The following is an 18,210-nucleotide window of genomic DNA, read 5'->3' on the forward strand; positions in this document are numbered from 1 at the left end:
AATGCTGTTGCTTAAAAAAACTGTGGGCTTTGCCTTGCAGTTTACTGGGTTCTGTCCAATCAGTCTGTATACTGATTCTCTTCCACTTCAGGGACTAGGTCTCATTAAATCTCAGTTTTAATTTTAAAGTATGTAGCCAGTTTCCTCTATCTTACCACTTGCATGAATCTTTGAATTGGTGCTGTCAAAGCAGCGCATTCAAGCTGAGCTGTTTTACTTGTGGTTGCAGTTGTGTCCCATTCAGAAGACACTACTTTTTTTAAACTGGGATTTCACTGGCTGCTAGCTTTGGTGAATCCAGCATGTTTATCTTTGAACCATCATTGGCTGCATGAAGTCCATGTGGCATCAGAACAGCATTAAACTGGGTGTCGAGACAAGAAAGTCCCAGGTTCAGTTACCTGGTCTGTGCTGAGTTAGTGGAGACTTCACTTGAGGCTGTACAAACGGCATTACTATTTCTAGGCAAGGAAAAAAATCAGTTTGGGTTTCTGCTTCTGAATCCTGTCTAATAATCCATGATGGCAAATGTGAATTTGTGGATTTCACATGAGGACACATTGAGCTTAGTTGTGATGCTCAACTTGATTAAATAACCTGCTGACAATTGCACGGAGAATGGATGCTTGAGTCAGGTACTGGAGAGCTGCTGATTCTGTACCTGTAGAACCATACCCCAATGTGAATCAGCGCCTGGAGGATTGAGGGAGAAGAAGAACACCTTGAGGACGACAGCTCAGTGATGTTAAGAGTCCTTTTGTTATCTTGAATGTAAAATAAATTCACCAATATTCCGAGTACAACATTTGTTTTGTATCCTTGAATGCCAACCTGTGCCCCATGCTGGAAATTGTCATTTCACAAATGACTAACCTGTAATCTTGTCAGTGATGTTATGGGGATTCAAAACTTTTACCCCTGTTCTCTTCCGTTCTATGTGCTATTTCACAAAAAAAAATTGTTTTTCTCCCTTTGCGCAGATGAAATAATCATTCATTTGATGCTGATAATTTGGATACTAAAAGTGTTTTAAGAGCTGCTTTCCTTTAAGTTTATTGAACTTATGATTGGACTAGGGAGGAGAAGAATCAGCTAAGGTTCCAGCTCTTGGTTGCAATCCATGATCAGTATACAAGTTTTTTTTTTTTAATTCCAAAATATACTTTATTCATAAAAATCTGTAAAAATTACATTCCCAAACAGTTTAAAACAGCATCAGGTCAAAAAATACAAACAGTGCAAAGGTGATCAGTTTCCTTCTATACAATCATGTGTTGCCTCACAACCCTTCCATTTCATTGTCATGCCATATACATTTTTACATTTACTGCACACAAAATTTTCCCGATACAGTTCGAGGGGTTTCCCATGGATCTAGCCCCTCAGTTCAGCTTGGTGGGGGTCCTTACACTGTGGTCTTTCCCCATTGAGCCTTTGCAGCGGCTGCCCCAAGCTTTAGTGCGTCCCTCAGCACGTAGTCCTGGACCTTGGAATGTGCCAGTCTGCAACATTCGCTGGTGGACAACTCTTTGCGCTGGAAGACCAGCAAGTTTTGGGCAGACCAAAGGGCGTTGTTCACTGAATTGATAGTCCTCCAGCAGCAGTTGATGTTTGTCTCGGTGTGTGTCCCTGGGAACAGCCCGTAGAGCACAGACTCCTGTGTTACAGAGCTGCTTGGGATGAACCTCGACAAAAACCACTGCATCTCTTTCCACACCTGCTTTGCAAAGACACATTCCAGGAGGAGGTGGGTAACCGTCTCTTCCCCACCACAGCCACTGCGGGGGCATTGTGCGGAGGGGGCGAGACTTTGGGCGTGCATGAAGGATCTGACTGGGAGGGCCCTTCTCACCACCAGCCAAGCTACAGCTTGGTGCTTGTTTGAAAGTTCTGGTGATGAGGCATTCCGCCAAATGACTTTGACGGTCTGCTCGGGGAACCATCCGACAGGATCCACCGTCTCCTTTTCCCGTAGGGCCTTGAGGACTTTCCGTGCAGACCACTGCCTGATGGACCGGTGGTCAAAGGTGTTTTCCCGCAGAAACTGCTCCACGAAGGATAGGTGGTATGGCACGGTCCAACTGCATGGAGCGATCCGCGGCAATGTGACCAGGCCCATCCTTCGCAACACCGGGGACAGATAGAACCTCAGCATGTAGTGAAACTTGGAGTTTGCGTACTGGAGGTCTACACACAGCTTGATGCAGCCGCACACAAAGGTGATCATCAGGATGAGGGCCACGTTGGGTACATTTTTCCCGCCCTTATCCAGAGATTTGAACATAGTGTTCCTCCGGACCTGGTCCATTTTACGTCCCCAGATGAAGCGGAAAATGGCTCGGGTGACCGCCACAGCGCAGGAGTGGGGTATGGGCCAGACCTGCGCCACGTACAGCAACAACGTGAGCGCCTCGCACCGGATGACCAGGTTCTTACCCACAATGGAGAGAGATCACTGCCCCCACATGCCCAACTTTTGTCGTACCTTGGCTACTCGCTCCTCCTATGTTTTGGTGCACGCCCCGGCCCTTCCGAACCATATCCCCAGCACCTTCAGGTAATCTGACCTGACGGTGAAGGGGACAAAGGATCCCAAAAGAACATGGCCTCGCTCTTGCCGTGGTTAACTTTGGCTCCCGAGGCCAGTTCGAACTGGTCGCAGATGCTCATCAGTCTGCGCACGGACAGCGGATCCGAGCAGAAGACGGCGACGTCATCCATGTACAGGGAGGTTTTAACCTGAGTGCCTCCGCTGCCTGGGATTGTCACCCCTCTTATGCTCGCATCCTTCCTAATAGACTTAGCAAAGGGTTCAATACAGCAAACAAACAAGACCGGGGACAGAGGACAGCCCTGTCTGACTCCAGATTTGATCGGGAAACTTTCCGATTCCCACCCGTTGATTGAGACTGCGCTACTGATGTTTGTGTAGAGCAGTTGGGTCCAATTGCAGATTCCCTCCCCAAACCCCATTTTGGAAAGCACGTCCATCATGTAGGTGTGCGATATCCTGTCAAAAGCCTTCTCCTGGTCCAGGCTGATGAGGCAGGTATCCACCCTCCTGTCCCGTACGTAGGCGATCGTATCCCTGAGTAGCGCGAGACTATCAGAGATCTTCCTGCCGGGTGCAGTGCAGGTCTGATCGGGGTGAATCACCAACTCCAGAGCAGATTTGACTCGACTGGCTATGACTTTGGACAGAATCTTGTCAACATTAAGCAGTGAGTTGGGCTGCCAATTTCTGATTTCTGCCCTCTCCCCCTTCCGCTTGTAAATGAGGGTGATGATGCCTTTCCTCATGGATTCTGACATGCTGCCGGCCAGGAGCATACTCTCGTATACTTCCAGCAGGTCCGGATCGACCTAGTCCCACAGGGCCGAGTACAACACGACCGGTAAGCCGTCACTTCCGGGAGTTTTACTCGTCTCGAAGGACTCGACGGCCTTTGTCAGCTCGTCCAGAGTTAGTGGCTTGTCCAGTCTCTCCCTCTTGCTGTCATCTAAGACCTCTGTGATAGATGACAGGAAGGACTGGGAGGCTCTGCTGTCTGTGGGCTTCGCGTCATACAGCCCAGCATAAAAGGATTTGCTGATCCTTGGTATGTCGGACTGCGAAGACGTTACCGAGCCATCTTCAGTATACAAGTGTGCATGTGTCAGTCTGTATAATACAGTGCTGGTTCCCTGCTCTGTGATGGAATGTTTTGCTGACTGTGACATCTTAGCCATCCTTTTTGTGAGCCTATTTGGTCAAGGTATTGGAGTGCTGTTATTGCTTAACCAACTGCACCCTAGCATGAAACAGCACCTTTATTGAAAAGACAGGAGAAAAATTGTCGGTTTATTTTGTTGAAACCATTTTTACCCTAGAGCTGCTCAAGCTAACGCCAATACCTTCCTGCCATATCAGCTGAGGATATTAAATTCAGCACAAACCTGAGATCAAAACCGGGATCTACCTGGACTTTATGGCTCAATTTCATGTGATCTGTTCACCCAATGATCCAATAGAGGAGCTGGGCAATTGCAGTGTTACTGTGTTCATCACCCTGCATCAATACAGAATAGCAATGTATCAATGAGGCTTAAGCCATCAAAGGAGGTGAAGGAACTAAGGTGAAGCTCATTATATCAACTACTTCACCTTTCCTCTCCACGTGGCTACCAACTGACTTCATGTGGTTGGCACAATAAAAGGTGTCTTAATGTTTTACTTAGAATTATCAAACACACTGGTGCAAAAACAGCAGAAACTTTTATTGGTCTCTTGGACTGTTCATTTTGATGTATTAAGTCTTGTAAGATGGTAGAAACTTCTCTTTAATTAAATAACTTAAGTGTCATTGCTCACAGGAATAACAGGATCCTATAGCACCAACTCTGCTGATCCTTCCCTTGAAGACTTTGATAGAGTAATATGAAACTGTAAACAGTCTTTTTTTGTGTGCTAAACATCCTTATAGAGTGAGTCCTTTAAATATTGACAGCTCTGAAGTACAAGTTCTCAGTTGTTTAACTGTTACCTCATTGGGTCGATTGTATTTGTTTGAAATACTTAAATTCGAGGACTGTGATATACTGGTTTCTTCCTGGTCTTTAAATCAGTGTTCTTGCAATGAAACCAGAAAGTCCTGCTGAGTTCATAAAGCTGAATTTCCCACAAAAAGAAACTGAAAGCAGAAGTTCTGATCATGTAAGTTGAGCTAATTTTATTACTTAGGGGTGATAATGTTGGTATGTTATTGGTAGGGCTAACAGTGGTGACATTCTTGAGTGACGAATCTCCACTAGTGTTTCTTTGGGTAAGAAGTGACTAATGGTGGATGGTCTGTTTCTGTAATAAAAGTAGTTGGGTGGGTGATCGTTAATGACCAGCAAACATAGTTGCAGCTAACTAGAATGGTAATTGTACTGAACTCCCATCCAGCTGTTGGTTAGGTGGAATTGTTGTCCCTGGCCAGGAAGTTCTGCAGTTGGCTACTATGTATGGGAAGGCATTTCAGGTAATCCGAAATTGTCCCTGTGCGAATTGCTCAGTAGCCTGTTCTGGAGATTCTTAAGAGGCTGGATGATGGATTTTTGAACACATTTGAAGCACAAAGAATTTGTCAATAGTTTGTTTCGTTGATTTTGATGTGACATAGCTTGTTGAAATGACAATGTGCTTGCCACGACTGACCAGGTATGGATTTGTACCTGTCGTTATCCTATATGGAGTTTTATGTCTCAGCCACTGTGTGGAGGCTTTGAGTGGAGCCAAGGCATTACCCATAGGAGGCTAAATCAGCAGAACCAACGTGAAGGCCGCTTTCATTTATTTCTTAGTTAGTTGTAGATTAACTTTGGCAGACATGAGGTCCAGCTGGGTTTGCTAGGGGAAATTGTGTAGTAGGGACCCTTAAGAGTGAATGAAATAGAATAAAATGCATCATTGGTGAGGCTAGTTGTTCAAATCCATGAGTTATGACCTTGCTGTCAGTGGAAATGATGAACAAGGTTCTGGTATTTTCCCACTCAGAAGGTGGATCACCCTTACCCACAGATTGCTAAATTATGGCTTAAGATGCAGATTGATGGAAGGTTGGGCATCCCTTTGGTTGAGAAATAGTGCTGGAGGCGAAGGGCAAGGTAAAAGATTTAAAAATATTAATATCTGATCTAAAAGAGCAGTTATCGCCCGTGCCTTCTATCCAACTGATGTTGGCTAGGGTGCTATCCTGTTTTTGTCGGTTCATACTTTACAAGATGTTTGCTAGCAGCAAGACTTTTTGGAGTACTTAATGAATTGTCTATTTTGCTTTATAGGTTTTGAAAAAGAGCAAAGATGTCTGAAGATCAGGCTGAGGGAACCAGGCCATGTGCCAACTGGTAAGGGACTAACTTAGACATGATTACTTTGACAAATTGCTGAAGTATGTCTTTAAAAGCTGCTTTGTCTGCCTGTGTCTAACAGCTTGCTTTCTGGGCAAAGCTTATGAAATAGCTGAGTCATGCCAACTGAATGCAGCTGTGAGAGTTGGATTAGCCATTTAGCAGCAATATATGTCCAAAGTCTAGTATGGTAGGAGACCTGACGTGAATTTGTTAATGGGAATGTTTCTAGAGTGGTTGGTACCCTAACCGTTCATAAGGTTAATAAAGTACTGATTGCACATGAAAAATAGATTTATTAATACAGTAGCAATTTGTATTTATATAGTCATTTTTTATAATGTAGTAAAAGCATAATCAGACAAAAATTGGTAGTGAGCCTAAGTAGGAAATAATAGGAGGGGGAACCAAAAGCTTGGTTAAACAGGTGGGCTTCAAAGAGGGTCTGAAAGGAAGAGCGGGAGGTCAAAATGTTTAGAGGGGGAATTTCGGTGCTTAAGGCCATGGCAGGTGAATGCACAACTGTCACTCATGGGACGAGAGGGGTGACGAATACACAAGGCCATAAGTTGTAGGAGGACAGTAAGGCTGGAGAAAGTTACAGAGACAGGGAGCATTGAGGTCATGAAGGGATTTAAATACTCATGAGAATTTTAATTGGAGGCGTTAGGATGTCATTGTGTATCATGGTTGAATGGTGAGCAGCACTTGGTGTGGGATCGGATATAGGTATCAGAGTTTTGGATGAGCTGAAGTTAATGGAGAGTGGGAGGCCCCTAGGAGAGCTTTGGAATTGTTGAGTAAGGAGGTGATAAAGGTGCAGATGTAGGTTTTGGCAGCAGTTGGGCTGAGATGCACAACACTGTGGAGGTAGGCCTCTTTGTGATGGAAAGGATATGGGGTTGGAAACCTGGCTCTGGGTCCCATAGAATGTCAAGATTCAACCTGGAACAATGGATAGGCAGGGGATAGAATGGGTGCTGAGAATACAGAATTTATGGCAGGGGTTATAGACGATTTTGGTTTTCCCAATGTTAATTGGTGAAATTGTGGCTCGGCCAGGACTGGACATCAGACAAGAAGTCAGACATTGCAGCCAATGGAGGCATCCAGCGAAATGGGTGGAGGGGTTGACAGTGGAGATAGGCTTTTAAGGCACCCTATGAAAACAAGAGGCAGTCAAGTGATGCAAAAAGTTGAAAAGATGGGAGGCTGCAGATTGAAGAGGTTTTCCCCTGGATTGTAGGACGGAAAGTGGAGGAGTTTAAGTATGATGACTCACTGAAGTGTAACATGATTATTATTTTCAAAACATTTACGTGTATATGGATTTTACTGGATTAGAGCTGTGAAATAAAGCAACTTAACCATCCAAATCAAATCTTGTCTTACCCAGTGTTAATGCCATCTGCCTTAGGAAATATTGAAGTATTTGTGCAAAAGTCACAGATAACCGATTCAGGTCACAAAGGGGTGCGATTGTTAAATCCCAGGTCCTGCTATCATACAAAAGCAAAATACTGCAGATGCTGTAAATCTGAAATAAAAACTGAAAATGCTGGAAATACTCCAGTCTGGCAGCATCAGTGAAGAGAGAAAACTAGCTGACGTTTCAGGTCGGTGCCTGTTCATCCGAACACTTTTTTTATTCATTCGTGGGATGAGGGCTTTGCTGGCTAGGCCAGCATTTATTGCCCTTCCCTAATTGCCCTTGAACCGAGTGGCTTGCGAAGACATTTCGGAGGGAATTTAAGAGTCAACCACATTGTTGTGGGTCTGGAGTCACATGTAGGCCAGACCAGGTAAGGACAGCAGATTTCCTTCCCTTGAGGACATTAGTGAACCAGATGGGTTTTTACAACAATTGACAATGGTTTCATGGGCACCATTAGACTAGCTTTTAATTCCAGATTCAAGCAGACACAGAGCATTGTGAACAGACTTCCACAAAAGTAAGATGTTTAGAGCATTATGCTTCTGAATAAATCTACAGTAGACCAAATTTGTTACAGTATCATTAATAATGAAACCCGGTGGGAGGTTTGAGTTCTGCAAGATCTCTTGGGTCGTCGTCATCTTTCGCTTGCACCATCAATGCTGCTGATCTCAATAAAGAGAGGAACAAAATTGGTTGTTGCTGAACCCAGGGAGTAAATGAGATTATCTAGTTAAAGTGACAAGATTGTTTAAATGCCCTTGATTAATGGTCTGCATTGATGGGGCTGTCTAATGGGTTCAGGTTCAGTAATTCTGCACAACCAATTTCTGCAGTCCACCTAAAAAGATAATCGCTGTCTTTATTTAAAAAGAAAAGTCAGATAAAAGGATCGACAGAAAAAATTGCAAGTAAGATACTAATGCAGTAGTGGAGTATGTTGGAATTTACAAATGTGATGCGTGTAGTAAGTGCTGCCATTTAAGACCATAGCATTGGCACAGAAGAAAAAGATTAATTCCCTGATAGCAGCCATGTGCCATATTGCATTTACAGAGAACTGGAAGCCGTCTTCCCAAGGTGCACAGAAATTGCTTGAATGCAAGTAGTCTCCCCAGGCTCGCTCTGTGACCTTGTCCTATCAACACCTCTTTTGTTATATCTTGCCCAACCCCTGTTTTACTTGTTTAAAACCTATTACATTTCTAGCCTCTGCCAGTTTTTTCTGATGAAGGGTCACTGACCCGAAACGTTAACTCTGCTTCTCTCTCCACAGATGCTGCCAGACCTGCTGAGTATTTCCAGCATTTCTTCTTTTTCTCACTTTTCCCTTGATTATTTTAACTAATTCAATCTAGAATTACTCACTTGTTAAATCAAATGCTTTCTTTTGTTTCTCTTGATTTCCTAATTGTGTTTGTAAAGTGAAATTTCTATATAATATAAATAAGATCTAAATTATTGGCTGACAAAATTGTTATAATGCCAACTATAATTATTACCCCATAAATGGGGATTAACTAACCATTAAATAAAAGCAAAATACTGCAGATGCTGGAAATCTGAAACAAAAACAAGAAATGCTGTAAATACTCAGCAGGTCCAGCAGCATCTGTGGAGAGAGAAGCAGAGTTAACGTTTCGGGTCAGTGACCCTTCTTCAGAGTTCTGACCTGAAACATTAACTCTGCTTCTCTCTCCATGGATGCTACGGACCTGCTGATTAACCAACCATATGTCTGTATTTAGAAAAGATGGGAGTAGTAAGCGTACGAGGACAGTAGATGCAGCATCATGAATGGCCACTTACAAAGTGCTATGGATTTTTTTTTTTGCTCATGTCATTTTCATTTTCAGTTCCTATTGCATGCAAGTTGGTTTAGATCTAGTCTAGTTTAAAAAAAATTTTTTTGTCCTTCCTAAACTATGGTATTTCACAGTAACTGAACTTTTCTGTGCTGAGCCCTACCAGCAATTTCTTATAGCCTCTCTGATCTATTCCCATGTTGGGTTCCATTTTTAAAATAGGCATTTGTCTAGCAACTTCACAGGGAGCTGGTGGGTAGAATCATCATGCAGGGTGTCTGGATTTGTGAAGCTTTTATTGAAATAAAAGTAAAACCGTTCACCGTCTCCATATCTTTATCTGGAAACTCACTTGCCTTTGTTGCAGATTAAGGCTCTGACATCAACTTGAGCCTTGCCCCCAAACCATTAACATTAAATGTTTGGCTGGGTTAGTGATCAGTCAGCTGTACTGCAATGACTCATTATCTAACAACAGAAAGACACTTGAGGTTTACAGAACAAAGGAGCAGAGAAAAGGAGGCAACTGGAAAGCCAAATCACCTAACACTTGTTGCTCTCAGTGCCTCACATGGGAAGATTGTACCCCACAGTTAAGTAGTAGTTAATGTGCCATATAATTCAGTTTTAAAATATTTTAAGAGATTGATCATAAGAGGGTATTGGTGCATTGTTTCATTCTGAAGAATCAAATATTTTGTTTTCTTTTGCTAGTTTTCCCTCTGTCACTCTCTTGCTAGGGCACAATTTTGTTCGCACTGCCCACCCTCTGATACTTTCAAGAATGAGCCCAGACAGGATATTCCACCACAGGTGGCGTCACACTCGAGGACCGTTTTATATTGTTCACGCACCATTGGCTTCATCACTCCTGGGATGGGAGTGGGGGGAGTGGTGGTGTGTGTAAGAAAGTGCTGCCGTTCACCATCCAGTGTGAAGTACACATTTGGATGCTTGATAAGGACAGGGTTGGGCTGGGCTGTGATGACCTTTGATGGAGTAACTACATTATGGAGTCATATGAAGAATGACCACTTGGACTCGCACATAAGTGTTGGGGGGGTGCCCATTGCTTGACAGCAACATATGCATACTTAACAGCAGAAGTGACTACCTAGTGTTTACCTCTTTAGCTAAAAGGGAAGCTGAAACAAATTATATCCAAGTTGCTATCTTAGCTAAGAGCAAGTCAAGATTGGAAGTCAAACATGGAATCATCTGGACTGTATTTCTTTGACAAAGACACCATTCGCTGTAGTTCAATTAGGCCATCTGGGGAGATTGGTGTTTTTTTTTTAAAAATAGCCTAGCATTGTGCTTTGGCAGCTGTGTACTTGCATGTCCCAATTTAGATGTGCAGGAGAAACAGATGCTGGCTCTTTTTCTAATTGTTAGCTTTCTGTAATTAGGATGTTCTTTGTTTCACTTTCAGCAAACGAGACATTCCTGCAACTAACTTCACCATTCATGAAATCCACTGTAGAAGAAACATTGATCTTTGCAGGTATTGTCATGAACCCTTCCCTAAATCTGAGATGGAAGAACACTTTGAAACAGAACATGCACTGGTAAGATTAGTAGAATGTCAGCCTCATCGTAAATATTTAACATGGTTTCTTTTTGTGTGTAGTTTCCCTGTTCAATTTTCTTCCCATCTTCTGTAAAGGCACTGACTCAGGCTGATTTATGATTCTATGGGCGCTGGCAGCTCTCATGTGCCTCACCCAAGGGAGTTTTCTTTGAGTAAAGCAAAGATAGTGAGTGCTGGCAGCCTACTTCACTATGGTATCATAACCACGTCCAATTCTGTTCTTTTCTAACATCCACTTGCATTTCAAGTAGAGGTTACTTGATAGCAAATGGATGCACTCTTGTATCTCCCCCCACCAACCCTTTTCCTTGCAAATTGTAGCAGCCCAAGCAAACATCAGCCAATGCTACATAGACCAGGGAATTAAAATTGATCTGGGGCTTTCTGTTCTGTGTGGGCTCATATCCATATAGGACAGTGCATTTACTAACTGACTCGTGAAGATCAGCTGTATTTCTTAATTTGTAAATCTGTTAGTGATGAGATAAACACCAGTCCTATTGTATGAAGATCATATAGAGAAAGCTTGGACCGTAGCTTTGATGTGATAATTGAAATAGATACTAAGCAAGTTGTGCCAAGCTCTGGTGGCTACTAGATTGGAAATGTGGATGGATTGCTGTTTTAATATTAAATTTGTGTTTTAATAAGTAGTAAAACTTCACCCAATTTCAAACAATGCCTGAATACTTAACATCACTACTACTTTTTCCTGCTATCCATCTTTTAAGATGTATTGGAGTAAGTTTATTTGTGTAAATGTTGCACATTCTCAGACACTACTGATGCAAATGAAATGAACACTTAAAATGATTAGGTATTCCTGTAACCAGAGTTTCTGCCTGTGTGTCACACTGTGGTCAGATTTAAAAGTCTCAAAAGTGTGCAGTATTTGAAGAAGTGGTAATTTTGGTTTTAAAACAAAATGTACTTTTGCCACAGTAAGGTCATATGCACGTCAGTCCTATTCATATAACTCAACTTAACCAATCAAATTATTTCAAAGGCTTTGATTCTCTTTCCATTCCTCTTCTCCAACTCCTCCTTCCCCTCACCACAAAGGAATTGCAGGAAAAGGCTAAGAATTGCCTTTGCCAGGCAGAATTTCTGCCTTCTTTCAAATCATAATATTTTAGCTTTTTACATACATTTATAACTAGGGCAAGGCCAATTTAGGGATCGTTCCTATTGCTAGCTGAAAAGGTGGTGGGTGGGGGGGTTGCTTCAGCGATTAATAAGAATTTAACTATGCCTGCAGCAGTAGTAGATTCGCCAACTTTAAGGGCATTTAAGTGGTCATTGGATAGACATATGGATGAAAATGGAATAGTGTAGGTCAGATGGTTTCACAGGTCGGCGCAACATCGAGGGCTGAAGGGCCTGTACTGCGCTGTAATGTTCTAATTCTAATTCTAACATGCTCTGCATTCCATGTATTACTATTCAAACATTCCCCATCAGGATCAGATTGATTAAACAGAAATGTCAGACATGTTTGTGTATTGGTGACTATGAGAAAGGCCCAGAACCATTAACTGATTGTCTTGTCTCAAGATGTGGGGAAGGAGGAGAGGGATGGAGCAGGCTTCTGTTCGTTCGCCATATTTATACCTCTGCTTTGTCCTGAGTTGCTTAAGGCATGTAACTGAGAAGCCACCCTAGAACCTATGGAACCTAATCTGATGTAGTCTTATCACTGCAAGAAGCGTTGTATAGTTGTTCAGCTTATTATCATAAGTGATTTATCTGTGCATTTGTTCCAGTTTAATTTTCAAATAGAGATAACTAAATTATCCAGATTCTTTGCCTTATCAGTATATAGGCAATGGCTAATGAAGGAGTCCATCGGGTCTGTTTCCCATGTTAACAATTTTTCCAAGGGGGCGTGGTTCAGGTTACCAAGTTTGACAATTATTGCAGCTTATTATTTTGAAATGGTACCAGTGGGAAACTGGGGCAGCGCAGTGGTTAGCAGGGCAGTGCAGTGGTTAGCACCGCAGCCTCACAGCTCCAGCGACCCGGGTTCAATTCTGGGTACTGCCTGTGCGGAGTTTGCAAGTTCTCCCTGTGATTGCATGGGTTTTCGTCGGGTGCTCCGGTTTCCTCCCACAGCCAAAGACTTTCAGGTTGATAGGTAAATTGGCCATTATAAATTGCCCCTAGTATAGGTAGGTGGTAGGGGAATTGAAGGAAGGTGAGGATGTGGTAGGAATATGGGATTAATGTAGGATTAGTATAAATGGGTGTTGATGGTTGGCACACACTCGGTGGGCCAAAGGGCCTGTTTCAGTCCTGTATCTCTAAATAAATATATAAACTGTTAATCTACTCGGGCTGCTGCTACATTGCTCTTCAGTTTTAAAGAGGTCTGGAGTTGAGGTAATTCATGTTATTTCTAATGTACATATTAACAGTAAAAGGGGTTTATTGTTTGTCCTGGGTATACGACACCTGAGGTACTTTGTGTAGATGGTCAAGTTTCTAACATGGGTGGATAGTCTCATTAAACCTGACTTTCGCTTTGTACGATTCAATAGTATTGGAGGATTGTTCGAATCATTTGAGTTTCTTTGTGTGTGTGCTTATTCTGGGGAATGCTTGCACAGGGCATGCTTGTCTTTATTGTGGCCATATTTCTAAGATTCAGTCTCACCTGAAATGCTGTCGCCTGCAAGGCTATGGACGAGGTGCTGGAAGGTGGGATTAGATTAGGTGGCTAGTTTTTTCGACTGGCACAGACACGATGGGTTGAATTGCCCATCTGTGCGGTAATTGTTCTATGGATCTGTGGTTCTTCCGTCATCCACAATTTGTGTGTATTCAGCAATCATCATCATTGGATAGTGAGCAATATGAGAATCTTGTTTTTTTGGGGTGGGGGAGGGTTCTTTTTGGTCCCTTCTGTCCCTTGTCCAGGGCACTGCACTGAATCCAGTTGCATCCTTATTACCTTCCTGGATAAGATCAGCTAAGACAATGTAGACTGGGAGGCCTTTATGCTTTGTATGGAGATATATGCATGAACAGTTGTTCTTAAATACAGTAACCAGTGAATACTGATATAAAATATAAATTTTATCTCTTCTGTTTTTTCAGGTCGACTGTAAGTGCAGCATGAAGATAGAAAAAAATCAGCTGGAGAAACACGAGGTGTGTGCGTGTCTCTTCTTTCATTCATTTGCTCCCAGTTTCCTTGCCTAACGAAGCAACTTTCATCTGTCTGCTAAATGCTGATCTTGGTGTAATGTAGGAACAAGAGTAGGCCCTTGAGCCTGTTCCAACATTGAATTAGATCGCAGCTGATCTGTACCTAAACTCCATTTTCCCCCCCCCCCACCCCAACCTTTGCTCTATACAGCTGGGTACCCTTGTCTAACAAAAGTGATAGTGAAAATTTCAATTGATCCAGCATCCGTAGGCTTTTTGGGGGAGAGAATTCCAGATTTTGCACTTACTGATTTCACTTCTAAATGGTCTAGCTCTAAATTTAAGATTATGCCTATTTATTCTGAATTCTCCTACCAAAGGCAATCGTTTCTCTGTATCTACCTTATTGAATCTATCAATCATTTTAAAGACCTCGATTGGATCACCATTTTAAACTCTCGGGAATACAAACCAAGTTAATGCAGCCTGTCATAATTTAACCTTTAAGCCCCAGTATCATTCTGATGAATCTCCACTACAACCACTCCAAGACTAATATATCCTTCCTGACGTGTGGTGCCCAAAACTGAACACTGTGGTCTAACATGGCTATGCACAACTGAGGTAACATTTCCTCACTTTTATATTCCAGCCCCTTTAATATAAAGGCCAATATTCCATTAGCCTTTTTGATTACTTTATGTACCTGCAGGAATGAAGGAAAGGGAAGTTTGGGCAGGGAGCCGTCAACTCTGCTACTCAGCTGTACATGGCCCATAGAGTGGGGAAACCAAGAAAAAATAAATAAATTGCATTCTGCATACAAAGAGGAAAAATATCTAAGTTCTTTGTCATTTTCTCTCCCCTCCTGATCCTCTTTTTTTTTTTTGGGGGTGGTGCCAAAACACCTAGTACAGTACTTCACCCCAGTGATCATTCTTCATATTCAAGCCTAGGCAGTAATTGATATCCTGTTATTCCAGGCCAATAACAGGCACCACAGTCAAGTCTGGTCGTGTCCTGGCACCGGTATTTTCTAATAGCAGTCACTGGGTAGCAATGCAGGTCAGGAGCCTGAGTGATTTCTTCGTGCTAGCCTGAGGGTATTTCAGTACAGACAGGAAATCAAATCTGAAATCCATATGACTCATTTTATATCCTGAGCAGTGCACTTGGCAGCTTAGCCATTTAGGCTATTAAAAATATCTTTTTATGGAAGTACCTGCTCTTAATATTTAAACAAGTAAACAATTCTGAATGTGTTTTGTTTTACAGAATACAGAATGCCCGTTGCGGCTGATTAAGTGTCAGTATTGCGAGCTGGAGCTGGCATTCAACAAGTCTCAAGAGCATGCTGACTATTGTGGATCGAGGACTGAACCCTGTGTGGCTTGTGGTCGCAATGTTCTGGTCAAAGACTTAAACATGCACCATATCACCTGTGGCAAAGATGTGGAGGAAAAGAATAACAACCGTATGAAACCTCGGTCTGAGTATTACTTCGAAGAAAATGTCGGGACCTGGTTTGAAAACCAACCATTTGGGAACCTGCTTCAGATTGAGGAGAACCGTATTCGGGCCAGGCCAAGAATTTCCAGACCATTGGAAACCAAAGTTCACGGGAATAGAGAGGCAGGATTTCCAGTGAGGGGGACAGATGCGAGAAATGTGCCGATTAGAGGTAGAGACCAGAATCAAGGTAAGCTGAGCATTTGGAACATTAAGTATTTATATCAATGTGTTTGAATTTAAAGCTGGGGAAGGAGCGAAGTGGCTAAATTGCATAGTTCACCCCCATTTGTAGTATAGGGTAGCACAATTACAACAGTAACTTGCATGAACTATTCCAAAATATTTGGATGAGCAATGATTCTGTAGCTTCAGTGACTGGGGAAGTTGAAGAAGAAATGTTGATGTGTATAATGTTGCTACATTTGTTAATAAACTAAGGGTGAATATAACTCTCTTAGTGTTTGGTATTAGATGTGGTTTTGAAACACTTAGTAAAATGAGATTGCACCCATGTCCTGGATTTCTTGGTACCCATTTGTTAACTGTTGAGCAATACCAATTCTATTACTTGTTTAACAGGAATACTTGGGTGGTGCAGCAAAAGGGTATTGTTACATGGGATGTGAGCGTCGCTGGCAAGACCAGCATTTGTTGCCTGGCCCTAATTGCTCTTGAGAGGGTGGTGGTGAGCTGCCTTCTTGAACTGCTGCAGTCCATGTTGTAACGGCCAAGGTGAGGAGGGAGTCACAGTCGGTCCTCTTGCCCTTGCTCTTATTTGACTGCAACAGGGTTTGTTACTTTTTAAACAGTGGTTATGCTTACCACCTCACTGAGTGTTTTACCTTTTACCTTTTAATGTGATTGTGAAAGAACCAGTTGGACAGGTTTTCTTGAGTTTAAACAAGAAATAGATAAGTTTATTATACTTAATACTCTAACCCTATTTTTTAAAAAAAAATACTGAACATATGCTGCACATTCATGCACACATTCATACGAGAAACACACACACACCCTCAAGTAGATAACTGGAAGGAAAATAGATTTGGTGGCTGGATTAAAGTCCAGAATAAGTGGAACTTAAATACAGTCTGTAAAGTGGGTGAACCAGTAGTTCTTGGCTGAAGCTGTATTCTTGAAGTTCTTGGTTGGTCAAAGTATATTTTGGCTGACTTGCTTTGCTTGGGGTTTTCCTGAAGGCAGGTTTTCTTGAGTTTACACAAGAAAGAGTAAGTTTATTATACTTAACAATCTAAATCCTATTTAAAATAAAATACGCTACACATTCGTGCCCACATTCATGGCATTTCTTCGAGGATGAAGATTTTGGGAAGGTTGTACTCGTCGGTTGCAGGCCTGCTGGTGGCTAGTCAGGCTTATCCGTGACCAGCAGATTCTCCCACAGCGGGTACAAGTGAAGGTGTAGTTTCTGTTGGGGGCATTTGGAACTATCCTTCTCCCTTTCTCTTCCATGCTGGTTCTTTGCTCAGTCTCAAAGGTGTCTGTATTAAAGGCCTGCTCGGGTCTGCATATGAGACGTGACCCGAGCCCATCAGAACCTCATCCGGCCCGAGTCTTTCCATTTTTTTTTTCCCTGCGCCCGACCCGACCATCGGTTTCACTTTGTTCCTTACCTGCACAAGCTTAAAATAACTGTAGCAAAACCACCTTTTTAAAGTCCCAAAAGTAAATTAACGTTAAAGTCACTTACCGGAGGTGATGACAGTGTGTGTCCGATCCGGCCTGACCCGACCCGAGCCCGAATGCCGGACCCGGAAGTGCGACCCGACCTGACCTGAACATATGTCATTGGGTCCTGTCCGATTCAGTTCGGGTAGCAGGCTGTTAGTCTGTAGCCCTCTTGATGTAGCATCATGATCTATGGCCTGCACTTCCCACTGGTGATGGCCGATGTGGCACACAGTGAGGGACTTCTTCAGGGAGTCCTTGAAACATTTGCATGGGGCCCCTCTGTTCCTTTTACCAGTGGTCAGATCTCCATACAATATGATTGTGGCCAGATGTCTGTTGCCCATCCGGGCAATGTGACCCACCCTACACAGTTGGCTTTGCAGGAGGATGGCCTCAATGCTGGTGATGAATCTCGCACACAAATAGATTACCAAGTGGAAAGTCGTTAGTTGGATTAAAGTCCAGAATAAGTAAAAGTTAAATGCCATCGGTGGGTTTGGATGATTCGGTGGCCTTCCAGCTGAAGCTGTAAAGTCCTTGACTGGTCGAAGTGCACTTTTTGGCTGACCCACTTTGCTCAGGGTTTTCTTGAAGGAAGACTTTTAGGTGGCTCTCTTCCCTTGGTCTCTGTCTGTAGGCTGGGAGGGTCCTCAGTCGCAGATGGTTTTCAAACTTGAGGTTTTCTGGAGAGAGGGGGAGAAAGAAAGGGATGCGCACAGCCTTTTCTACTGCTGCGAACACAGTTACTGCTTTGTCTCTTCTGTGTAACAAAATTCCCAGTTTTTTCCGAGATGGACAGATGGTCATATGACTGCCTCAGTGTATTCTCTGCAACCTTCTAATGAGATACAAGGTTCGGAATTGGCTCCACAGGCCCCAGGATGCCAGTATTTACACTTGGAGGGGTTTGCTGTTTCAAAGTCAATGTGTCTGGATTGCCTTGACTGTCGTGCCAAAGAAGCAATCCTAGGGAATTCAATTACTTAGAGCAAGCCATTGTTCTGGGTCCAGGGCTTCTCAGACCTCTGGCTCCGGTTGGGCCTTGAAATGTACAAAAGTGTTTCAGATGAAAATTGCAGTGGTCATCTTAGCTGCCAGTTTTTAAAATAAGTTGACTAAGATTTTCTCTGTTCAAAGTGTTCCTTCCGATGAATTAA

The 18,210-nt window shown here is 42.9% G+C and overlaps 1 protein-coding gene across 10 annotated transcripts in view; it reads left to right on the forward strand.

The window, feature by feature from the left end:
• Positions 1–18,210, forward strand: part of trafd1 (TRAF-type zinc finger domain containing 1) — a 47,517-nt gene that overhangs the window by 1,424 nt on the left and 27,883 nt on the right. For all 10 annotated transcript variants that reach the window (XR_010977233.1, XR_010977234.1, XR_010977236.1 and 7 more), the window contains exons 2-5: positions 5,806–5,868; positions 10,544–10,679; positions 13,799–13,852; positions 15,125–15,548. Coding sequence is in view for 2 of the 10 variants with exons in the window: in XM_068054819.1 (XP_067910920.1) it covers positions 5,825–5,868; positions 10,544–10,679; positions 13,799–13,852; positions 15,125–15,548 (658 nt within the window). In the remaining 8 variants the exon portion in view is untranslated. The remainder of the gene's footprint in view (positions 1–5,805; positions 5,869–10,543; positions 10,680–13,798; positions 13,853–15,124; positions 15,549–18,210) is intronic.

Source organism: Heterodontus francisci, chromosome 23 (genome assembly GCF_036365525.1).
Source record: "Heterodontus francisci isolate sHetFra1 chromosome 23, sHetFra1.hap1, whole genome shotgun sequence".
NCBI classification, from domain to species: Eukaryota; Metazoa; Chordata; class Chondrichthyes; order Heterodontiformes; family Heterodontidae; genus Heterodontus; species Heterodontus francisci.